Source organism: Muntiacus reevesi, chromosome 4, assembly GCF_963930625.1.
Source record: "Muntiacus reevesi chromosome 4, mMunRee1.1, whole genome shotgun sequence".
Lineage (NCBI taxonomy): Eukaryota > Metazoa > Chordata > Mammalia > Artiodactyla > Cervidae > Muntiacus > Muntiacus reevesi.
In genome coordinates, this window is record NC_089252.1 from 128,406,646 (window position 1) to 128,418,982 (window position 12,337).

General features: G+C 36.7%; 1 protein-coding gene across 2 annotated transcripts in view; it reads left to right on the forward strand.

The window, feature by feature from the left end:
- Positions 1 to 12,337, forward strand: part of ACSS3 (acyl-CoA synthetase short chain family member 3) — a 162,395-nt gene that overhangs the window by 121,540 nt on the left and 28,518 nt on the right. For both annotated transcript variants that reach the window (XM_065934157.1, XM_065934158.1), the window contains 2 exons: positions 3,190 to 3,285; positions 6,257 to 6,320. In XM_065934157.1, the coding sequence (XP_065790229.1) occupies positions 3,190 to 3,285; positions 6,257 to 6,320 (160 nt within the window). The remainder of the gene's footprint in view (positions 1 to 3,189; positions 3,286 to 6,256; positions 6,321 to 12,337) is intronic.

Here is a 12,337-nt window from a genome sequence, read left to right on the forward strand (position 1 = left end):
TCAAGGACTGCAGCATTCCTGGGGGTTTCCCCAACTGGAAGCCTATTCTGTATATGGACCCACTGGGAAGCCAGGGTAGTTATACAATCAGTGGGTGTGCAGGAATGTGTGAGCATGCACCTGTGTGCCTCCAGTGATGATGGATCAGTTCTTGGGCCTCGGGACGCTCAGAGGTATAAAGAGAGAAAGCAAAGGCTCTAACAACCAGTCTTTGTTGAATCTTTCGCATCCCATTTTTGTCCTAACTGTGGCTCCTTGTTAGACTTCGATTCCTAGGATCTGTCATCTTGTCTGTGCCCTTTGTACGTCACTACGAACAGTTCTTTTTTAATCCCCAAGATGAATATCCAGATAAAGTCAATGAGTGCTCTCTTTGGTAGCACATATACTAATATCGGAAAATCTAGAGAAGCTGAGTGTGGCCCCTGCACAAAATAAAGTTAACAAGGTACTCAAATGACTAATTTTCAAAGTAGAAACTTACATTATCTACTTGAAGTAACTGAATGCATAATGCTTTCCATTGCCCTTAAAAGTCAGTCAAGATGATCATACAGAAGAAAAGAATATACTTTTAAAAATTTTGTTTATTTTTTAATTGAAGGGTAATTGCTTTACAGAATTTTGCTGTTTTCTGTCAAACCTCAACATGAATCAGCCGTAGGTATACATATGTCCCCTCCGTCTTGAACCTCCCTCCCACTTTTCTCCACATCCTGTCCCGCTAGATTGTTCTAGAGCCTCTGTTTGAGTTCCCTGAGTCATGTAGCACATTCCCATTAGCTAGCTATTTTACATATGGTATTGTAAGTTTCTACTTTTCATAGTTGTTTTATACTCCTAAACAAGACAGTTGAAGGCTGAAGATTATGAATATGTAGTCACCATGAAAAGATGGTTAGGGACCTTGGGAAGGATGTATAATGTCAGCTTCATTGTTGTTTAGTTGCTAAGTCCTGTCCGACTCTTTGTGACCCCGTGGACTGTTGCCTCCAGGCTCCTCTGTCCATGGGATTTCCCAGGTAAGAATACTGGAGTGGGTTGCCATTTCCTTCTGCAAGGAATCTTCCCCACCCAGAGCTCAAACCCGCATCTCCTGCTTGGCAGGCGGATCCTTTACCACTGAGCCACCTGGAAAGCCCGTAGTGTCAGCTTCTTACAGTGCTCCGGTTTCTTCTGTCTTTATTTCAGAGTAGGTTTTCTTCTCACCTCTCCTTCCCACCCTCCCTACTCCCGGTGTTATCGGAAGAACAGAGAGCCTGCGTCCTTTATAAAAATCCACACTGAGATGAGATGAAGCAGGGTGCAGTTAAGAGTTTGGTTGTGGTAGTTTGTTTGCTTTTCCTGTAGGCAGCAGATTCTAGAAGCGTCGATAGGCATTAGAGCCCCTGGAGGGTGCGTTTGTGGGTTCCGGAGCCGTCCACTGATAAGTTGCTGAGAGGCCTCACGGTGTTGAGAAGTGTGGAGAATTTGAGCTTCAGATGCCTGGAGTGGCCCTACTCATCAACTCAACTTGACAAGATATGCTTCAGAAATAGCAGATTGGCTTCAGCAGCTGCTTCTCTCCAGGATGGGAGGGCGGCAGCAGCATCTCGAAGGGGACGTCTTCTTTCCTTCTGTGTCTTAGTGGCTTCTGTTTCTCTTGTTCCTCTGTTCTGAGTACCTTGCTTTAAGCACCTCATTCTGCAAGGCCGCTTCCTGTCATCACCACGGCTCTTGTCTCCCTGCTCTTCAAAGGTAGCTGAGATGAGATGAATACTCAAGATATTTTCCGAAAGGCAAATGGAAAATGCTGCTAAATTTCCAAACCTGTGGATTTCCTCCCATGCTTTGATTGTGCTGTGGGGAGTATGCTCATGACTGGTAGGATGCCATGTCATAAAATGCCTCCCGGTTTTGTCATCATATGAAAATATTTGAGAATTCTTTGTTGAGCATCAGCAATGTCTGCTCTGGTTACTCACTGCCTCTGCTCAGCGGTGACCATCTGGCTTAGCATCTTAAGCATCAGATTGTGACTCAGGACCTGGGTCTTGATGTTTGAGAGTTCTTCCTCTGTTACTGATGCCAGCTGAGCTGTTATCAAAATGTGAATAATAAACTGAACTACTCTAGAAGGTAAAGAACAGTAATAAATGTATTCTAAAATGATACAAATAAGTGATAAATCATGGTGAAACACATTCTGGGTCCTTAGGAAGATAGATGTTATTAATATTTTGGATTACTTTGTGTCTCATTATTTTGACAGTCAATCCCTTGCATGTATGTAGGTGTACATTTATGTGTGTAAAATAGTTCTGAAACTTTTTAGTGTCAATACCCACTTGCCCCTCACAGAGACAAATCTTGTATTCAAAATATTCTGGTAACTTCAAACTTCTATTTGCCAATAATAACAAATGCACTGTTTTATAAAAAATTATAAAAGTTTCAGAGCTTATGATTATCATGTATTAATAATAGATGCTCTTATTCTGTTATAACATGAGACAGAGAAGACAAATTTAAAAGTTTTTGATAATCAATGCAGGCTAATTGTAAGTCTCTGGTCTTGAGGAAATAGCCAGCATAACATAAATAGCTTCCTCCGTAGGTTTTGGGCCTTCAGAAGTCCAGGAGCAACAACAGATTAAGAGGAATTTGATGAAACAATTGATGAATTTAGTTTTCAAAGCAAGATTTCCAGGCAAAAGTAGTTCTTAAAAAATTAGAATATGATACTGCTTATATATATTTTTAAAAATCTTGGTGTTACCTATTCCAGAGACTTAAGTTATAAATTACAGAAATATTTCTCCTATCACTATTACTTACCCTGATAACATAACTTTAGGTGAATTAAAAGAAAGCATCTTTACTAGAGATTTTTCAGTGTTTACTGTCTTGTAAAACTCACAGTCACATAATTTCCATTCTTCATGCCCGCTGATCCACAACTGAGGACACTAAAGAGGCCTGTCTTTAAAAGGAGACCACTGTGTATATGATTGTAAATTTGTATCCTTAAGTTTTAAAAATGTCAGTATGATAGAAATACTGGATTTGTTTCATTTTTTAAAACAGGCTTGCCCTACTTATTCCTCATGCAATGAAATTCTGTGGAGGGAGAGGGGTAGTGCAGGCACCGAAGAAACAATATGATCTCAAGTTGAAATATTAAATCATAAATATTACTTGTTTCTCCAGAGACTGGATCCCCAATTACAGCATCTTGCATTGGATTGGGTAATTCTAAAACACCTCCTCCAGGGCAAGCAGGAAAAAGTGTTCCAGGATACAATGGTGAGAAATTACCTTGATTACTTGAAATATTTAATGTTAATGAATTTGGTATTTTTCTGTATTTAGTGTGAATCATATTGATTGAAATGTATTAGGTGCTTAATAAGTATTTGATTGAGTGAATGCCTTGTATTAAAAATGTCTAACTTTTTGTGACAACTTTAGTTATGAGCCAATTTTATCGGAAGTAATACTGTAGACTTCTAAGGACATGTTGTAAATGACTGTCAAAATATAAGGCAAGTTAAGGACCTGTGGGCTTCCCAGTGGCACTAGAGGTAAAGAACCCCCTGCCAGTGCAGGAAACATAAGAGACACGGGTTCAATCCCTGGGTTGGGAAGATCCCCTGGAGGCGGGCATGGCAACCCACTCCAGTATTCTTGCCTAGAGAATCCCTTGAACAGAGGAGCCTGGTGGGCTATCGTCCACCGGGTCACAAAGAGTCAGACACCGCTGAAGCGACTTAGCATCCGTGCAACGACCTATGTGAGAGATTAATGCTTAACCGAATATATGCTAGGTACTGAGTACTTTGCATACATTATTTCAATTAATGATGAGTTCATTTAATTTAGTGATATTATTCCCATTTTAGCCATGAGTTAGCTGGTGCCTAGAGAGACTAAATAACTTTACTAAGGTAATTCAGCTGGTTAGGTCCTGAAGACAGTGCAGGCCATTGTGTTTTATTTTGTTTGTTTGTTTCTGTATTAAAAGCTGCAGTTTTTCCCATTATATATATTATCCTTTGTTTTAGGGGTGATGATAAAGCTTTTGAAACTTGTTGGCTAGAAGATGAATATGAAGAGTAAGGATTCTAAAAAGAAAAAAAAAAAGTTTCATCCTTGTTGGTAGTATGTGACAATGAGATACACTATCTTTTCCATCTGAGTTTTTTTAAGTCATCAGTAGTGGTTATAATAGTTCAATAATTTCCTCTGGATTTCACATCTTAGTTGTATATGTTATATAAAGTGACTTGTGTTGGTTATGCTTTATTGTACAAGTCAAACATTCAATTTCCTTATTTCTAAACAGAAATAATAATTCTGTATGCTTCATGGGGTTGCTTATTGTGATGGAACACAATGAAGCACTAACACAGTGCCTGCTGGTAGGAAAACTGAGCTAAGTCTTAGCAAGTAGGGTCATTAATATTTCAGAGAAGCCAGAGGGACTGCCTTGTTTTAGATGTACACATTCATTTTACAGACAAGAAAAATGAGATCCAGAAGTTATGCTATTTGCATAAGGTCACACATTTAGCTTAAACCCAGCATCTGGAAAGAGAATAATTCCTGCATACAGTTTGTATTTGCATGTAAATTACAAAGTGTAGAGATTTGTCTTTTACTTCTCTAGTATAAAAATATATTTTCTTTCTAGGACAATGACTTGTTAAGGATTATTTGGTTTAGCCTAGCAGATATATTTATAAAAAGACACAAGAATTTTTTTTCTTTTTTAAGTGTAAGAATAGATACTTTGTGAAGTCAGTGACTTCTCCAGGCATGGAAGGGTGAACCCAACTTCAGTGAAATTCTCCCTTTGAACAGTTCTATCATCTCGACTCCTTTTATCAGAAAACATGCTTTTGTGTTGGGCCATTTTTAGGGGCTGATGACTGTGGGAGATGTTGACTCTACTTCCCTTTCAGTGTTTCAGTACCATTTTTATATCCAGTTATAAGAAAGAGTTAAAGCTTTGATGCCTCATGGAATTTCAGTACAGACATTTCTCATTGTCTAAAAGTCATTGGCTTACAGACAGCACAGCTTAAATACTAGAACTAAAGTATAACCAAGGAAATAAAGACTTTATGACTCATGATTTTTATGTTTTGTGGTTATTCAGAGATTCAAAAGTATAATGTAACATTTAATATTATAATGAAAAAGCCATGTCCTTTTGGGAAAGGAAAGAACACCTTTTTGTGTAAAAAATATGCAATGTAATATAATACTTAATCTCTCATTCATTTAGTATGTTATGCAAGATTGTCACTGAGTTTTCTTTTCAAGTGATTATTGTACAACACTATGAGAAGGGAATTATTTCCAGTTTTTAGATAGAGAAATTGGAGGGGTAATAGAATGAGAATATGTTCCAAGGCCCCTAGTAAATTGGCCACCGTGCTGAGATTTGGGGAAACAGATGAATTATCACGCATCATGGCCTCACCTTTAATGAGCTCACATCTAGAGGGACAGATACTGACACCGCTGATGACTGTCCGAGCAGAATAGTGCTCTGGGAACAGAGATGGGAGTGATTAACTTTTTTTGGAAGTAATGCTCTTCTTCTCTGATCGGTCTTGAGTAGAATAACTTGGCTGGATGAAGCCACAAAAAGGATCTATTAAAGCTTAAAACATAATGATATATTCTTATTTCTAGTTTGTATTAGGTTACTGCTATGGGTACAAGCTTTGGTTTCCTAAAATCCTTCAAGGTTTTAACAGTATAGCATAGAACACATTGCGATAATATTTGGGAAGGTTAAATTGACCTTTAAAGCTCATAAGTGGATATTAAGCCTTAAATCAGGAAAAAGAGTTTGCCAGGCTTTTAAATTCTTTATTTTTATTGTTCAAAATATGTTTTGCTTGTATTTTAAAACTTTGTATCCTTTAATTTTGAAAAGCTGTACTTATTTTTAATATTTTTGGCAGAATGAAATGTTATGTTTGAATGGGTATAAACATAGATTTTAATATTACCAGCATGTTTAAAATACTGTGTCTTTATTTAAGGAAGGCTCTGAAGAAAATGAATTATCAAATCAAAAATCAAAAACATGTACACTTTAAATTTTCTGTGAGACATTTTAGCTTATTTATATAGGTTCGTGATCTCACAGGAGTTAAAGGATGCCTTTTTTAAGCTAGAGTTTTGGGAGATTGTATATAGAAAATATGAAAACTTTCAAGCTTACTTATTTTTATTTGTTTACCTACATTTTACTTTGCAGTTATGATTTTGGATGACAACATGCAAAAACTGAAGGCTCGGTGTTTAGGAAACATTGTGGTAAAGTAAGCAAAATTTGCTGTCTATTATTTAAAAGAGCAAGAACTGATATATAAGATTAAGAAAAAATAGAGTGGTTGCAATGGTATTACTAGTGAAGAGGTTGCAGAAGAAGCTTGTGTGTTGTTTGAGAAAACTCATTGCCTGGTCTTGTAATTTAAACATGGAAGCCCCGTAAAGTTGAATCAATTTAGATATGATTTTTAAAAAGATAAATCTTGCAACTTTTAAAAAATGTTTCTGATTATATGACTAATGCACAGATGATAAAATTAATATGAATACCAAAAATATAAATAAGTATATAAAGTTTTTATACTGCAACCCTTCAGTAATACAGTGTTAATTTTGTCATATATATATATGACTTTTTTTTTGACAAGCATTTTAGATTGTTGAAATTAGTTTATTCTCATGTATTCCTGTTTTTATTTAGCCCTATCTTACAGAATTTTAAATTTTATCTACCTCTTAAAAATGTTTATCCCCTTTCTAGGCCTCTTAGTCTTTTTTGAATATTATGACTATAAATAATGCTGTATTGAATATCCTTTTTGTGTTGTCTTTTCTGATAATTACAATGTTACTGAATAAATTTCTAAATGTGTAATTAGTAGCATGGGTCAAATAGTAGCATGACATGTAATTCCTGACTCTTCAGGTACCACAGTTCCTTGATAACAGTTTTCATCATTGTTCATTTGACAGATAAAATGTTAGAATTTATCATAAAAATATTCAAATTTACTTTGATTGAATCAATACTTTGAAATTGTTAAGCTTGGAGCAGCTGAAATGGAAGTTAACTTAGAGATACAATATGTGACATTTTAATAACTGATACAGGTAGCTTTAGTGCCTCTGATTTGCACGATGTTGGCATCTTTACTGACATGTGTTAAGTAGTAGAATTTGCCAGAATGAGCTGTTATAAGTAAAGAACATTGCATGTGTTTTCTGTTTAATTTTCTATTTATTTTAAAAAAAAACTCTTATTACTTGGCATTCTCAGATTGGTATAAAATTTTTCTCAGGTTAATGAACATTGTAAGTTCTTTAAAGACTAAATGAGAAGTAGTAATTTTTAAAAGCATGTGTTTTTCTCAGGGAGAGATGCTGTAACCTTACAAAAATCTATAGAGGAGATGCACCTTATGATACAGTTCTTCTCAGATTCCTATTGTAATCAGTAAACACGAAAACACTTTATCACTATTTTAATTTAAATTTTAAGACATGTGTTGGCAAGTGGAAAAATTAATTCTGAATATGCCATTTGTATTCATATTTTTCTGAATAGGAATCCATATTAACATAGAATTGATTGAAATCTTTCAATTAATTGAAATTGAAAGGGGAAAAGTGTTGGGGACAAGGGGAGGGCTTGCTAAATGATAAATCTGAACAAAATTGTGGGTGAATGTCCAGCTCACTTAGGGAAGTACATGGTTTGTGAGAATTTTTAAAAGCACTCCAGCAGCTTACATTTTTATATCACCCCTAACTCTAAGTGAGTCATCTGTTTCATAAAACAATGCTTGCAAGACCCCAGAGGTGGCGTTTGATGCCAGTGTAGTTTTAATCCTCATGCATCCTGCCACGCTAATTACTGGTGGCTTTGCCCCACAACCATTCCAGAATAATAAAGCAAATAAACTATAATTTTTTTTCTCATACCCATTAGTGTTACTTCAAGTACTTGAAAATGACACAACTATTGTCTTAAAACATTCTGTGCTTTAGATTGTCTCCAATTCAGAATGCTTTTTTTCCCCCTCTCTGTTCGTAAACAGGGAATTTTATTGTACAGATTTGGGATTCTGAGATTTCATTATAAATTATTTGATGATACAGAATATTATGACATGCAGTGGACTTGGATTCCTCCCTTAGGTTAATAGTGAAACTAGATGTTTGTAAATATTTTATATATAAATATATATAATTATTTTCAAAAAGTAAGGTAGAAATAATGAGAAAAAAACACCCCAAAAACAGTTACTACCAATATCTCTCTTTTTTAAAATCTCAGACTCTTGAAACCTTATTTCAGGAACTCATTTTTACCTGTGATAGTAAGGATTTCATTTTGAAACTCTCATCTGCAGTAGCCATTCCATTCTGACTCATTGACCTGAAGATTATTCACACATCCCAATAGTTGCTTGCAGTATTCATAGGATATTTCATATTTAAAGCAAGACTTGTGTGTATTCATCTAGAGATATTCTATGTGCCTTGAGGGGACATATCATTCATCCAGAGTGGAAAATGTCCAATGAATGCTTTTTAAGAGCACACAATAGATATATGTTTAATTGAATTAAGGGAAAAGCACATCTTCTTGACTTGCAAACATTACTGTGGCTTAAAAAGGCTGTGTAGTTTGAGGAGAGAGTAATTTTCCCGGTAGACCATATTCTGAAGAAGGTCAGTCATCTGAGAAGCAGGGTCCTTTTCAGGCACCAGCAGCTACCTGGGTCCCCAGAACCGCGTGGTGTCTGAGGGTTTCTCTTATGGCTCAGATATAAAGAATCTGCCTGCAGTGTGGGACGCCTGGGTTCAGTCCCTTGGTCGGGAAGATCCCCTGGGGAAGGGAATGGCCACCTACTCCAGTATTCTTGCCTGGAGAATTCCATGAACAGAGGAGCTGGGCGGTGCTACACTCCATGCGGTTGCAAAGACAGGACTGAAGTGACTAACGCTTTCACTTTCAAAAGGTTTTTGGTTAAGGATTATATATGGTGTCTAAGGGTCACAAAATATCTGAGCTTCTAATCTTTAAGAAATGTATTGACTCAATACATTGTATTTCTCAACTGTACCGAGAAATTAAAATTTTATAACATTTAACATCATAACAACTTCATTGTCAATATAGTCTTCATAAATGTTTCATTTTATTTGCAAACATGTAGGTTGTATTTTCTTCCCATCATTCCTGAATCTGTACGGTGATTGTTAAGAAATAGTAATCAATGGTAAACTATAGGTATGTCTACTTGCTATATGATTTCAAAAGAAAAATATAACCTTTTTCAGAAAATGTTCTAGTTTATATGGTGTATTGCTATATTTTATTATCTTTGCATGGATATAAAATAAGGCCACCAATAATAAGAATCACTCAGTTCATGAGGGCTTTAAAACTGATCTGGCATTAAAAGCCATTGTGGGGAGTGACTGCTAGTCAGAGTTAGATGTCATTCTTCTCCATTATTCCTACTTACACTTTTCATTAGTACTTGTATAATAATTAAGAGGAATATTCTTTAAAAGAACAGTATTCTGTAATGCTGTTTATGTTCACTAATTATACTTGCAGTGATTAGAAAGCATAGAGAGAAAAATCTGCATGGGATATTTGAAATGTATGGGCCTCAAACTACATTAAAGTAATTCAGTAAAAATATATATATTATGTCTCACTGTTTTAATCCCAAATTTGTTTGCTTTTTGTAAATACAGCTGTAGCTTCTTGTTGCACTGTAAAATCTGTTGTGACTAGTGTAAATGATATTTGAAATTATCTTTCTCTGGCAGTTTCTTTAAAATCTGAAGCTATAATCATATGTCCAAGTTTTACAAGGTGCTAAGCATAATGATTCATTTTATCATGTTACAATGACTCATCCCCAAATCAGAAATAATAATATGTTGTAATTTTGAAAAAAACCTCTTGATCCACTTTTGCTCTTTTAACTTCCTTGGTTAAGGCTTTCTAAAAATCTCTGCTTTTCTCTTGAGGATCCCTAACGAGAAGGTAGACATTTTAGTGATTCCTAAACTACTCTAGATCCTATGATGTAATAAACATGAATCTTACAGTTCTTGTAGATTTCTTGCTTTCAAAGAATTTATCTTTCTATAAGAAGAGAAAACGACATGCCTGCATGGAGGTAGAAAATTCTTTTGATTCTGAAACTTACTCCAGGCAGTTAATTTTGTGGGTAAGTTATGATATCTGAATTGCTATGAATACAGAACGTTCATGAATTTTAGAAGGTTTTTCTGTAATTGCATCCAGAGCTCCAGAGTACAGAAATAAAACTCTGAATCAGTAATTTCCAGGCAACAGCGTGCAGGGCATGAAAGAAAAGTGGAGCTGCAGTTGCTTTCCTCAGTGCCACAGCGCTCACTGTTATTAAAGCCAGAGGTCTATGACTCCTCCACACGTTTTTCTTTGACCATATAGGGTTGTTGCTATTGGAAGCGCAGCTTGTCTGCCTCCTGCTGTGTCCCGCTGGCCTGTACCTGCAGGCAGTAATGGGGCGCCAGGGTGTGAGATGGCCTCGTCCGAGGGGCTTTTGCTCTGGTGCCTGCCGATTTCTCAGCCTCCAGATACTGAACACTTGGTCCTTATTGTTTGTTCACATCTTTACAGTTTGGCAAGAGTGACTTGGTCACTCACTGGGCTGCCGTCTTGGGAGAAGATCAGGATGCCTTTGGTTCACCAGTGTATCTATCCTTTGACTAAACCAGGGGTGGCATGGAATTGTTACCCCATTCCTTCCTAATCTCCTATGCAGATTTTAGTATGATCTTTTATTAGCCTTAAAACAACACTGTGAGTTAGGCAGTGGGACATATATTATCTCATTTTTTATCTAAAGCATCATTAAAATTATGCATCATTAATAGTTATACAGCTGCAACTCAGCATTTCTTACCCAGTTGTTTGTCTAGCCAGAGAGAAAGAAATTGTAGCCTACCAAGTCACTTCTGGGGAGATGAAAAATAGCTTCATGGGAAAATCTCCAGTATAGCCTAAAGACCTCACAGGAAACTCTGAGAGTGCCAAGTTGGGATCTGCCTCTAGAATTCTCTAGGGAACAGGAGTTTTGTCTTCAATTTATTTCTGATACAAATGGGCATTCCTGACGGAGTATTGCATATAGATCATCCTTTATGTGGGATTGGAGGCACCTAGGAGTTTTATCTTTCAGATTGGTCAGGGATGTTTACCTTCTACAGTGATGGATCTTCTCTTCCTTCATTAGCTATTTAAGGGTTTCCTTGGGAAGAATGGACTTCCCTGGTGGCTCAGATGGTAACGAATTTGCCTGCAATGCAGGGGTCCCAGGTTTGATCCCTGGGTCAGAAAGATCCCCTGGAGAAGGGAATGGCAACCCACTCCAGTATTCTTGCCTAGAGAATTCCATGGACAGAGGAACCTGGCAGGCTACAGCCCATGGGGTTGCATAAAAGTCAAACACAATTGAGAGACTAACACTTGGAAAAAATATTCTTTAAGAGGAATTCCACATTCACAATTGGATGGATTGTAAGAGAGCTCTCCTTTTCACTCTGGGAAGACTTAGGGAAGATATCACAGGGTGGTAGCATTTGATCTTACATTTGAAGGATGATAATCAGCGCCTTAGATCTGGTAGACAGAGTGTCTGAAAAACAATGGATGGAGATTCATAACATTGTACAGGAGACTGTGACCAAAACCATCCTAAAGAAAAAGAAATGCAAGAAGGCAAAGTGGTTGTGTGAAGAGGACTTACAAATAGCTGAGAAAAGAAAAGGCACAAAAGGCAAAGGAGAAAGGGAAAGATATACCCAACTGAATGCAGAGTTCCAGAGAATAGCAGGAAGAGAAAAGAAAGCCTTCCTAAGTGAATAGCGCAAAAAATAGAGGAAAGCAACAGAATGGGAAGGACTAGAGAACTCTTTGAGAAAATTAGAGATACCATGGGAACATTTCCTGCAAAGATGGGCACAATCAAGGACAGAAGCGGCAAGGACCTAACAGAAACAGAAGATATTAAGAAGAGGTGGCAAGAATGCAAAGAAGAACTGTACAAAAAAGGTCTTAATGACCCAGTTAACCATGATGATGTGATCACTCATCTAGAGTCAGACATCCTGGAGTGTAAAGTCAAGTGGGCCTTAGGAAGCATTACTATGAACAAAGTAGAAATAATGGAATTCCAGCTGAGCTTTTTCAAATTCTAAAAGATGATGCTGTTAAAGTGCTGCCCTAAATATGCCAGCAGATTTGGAAGACTCAGCA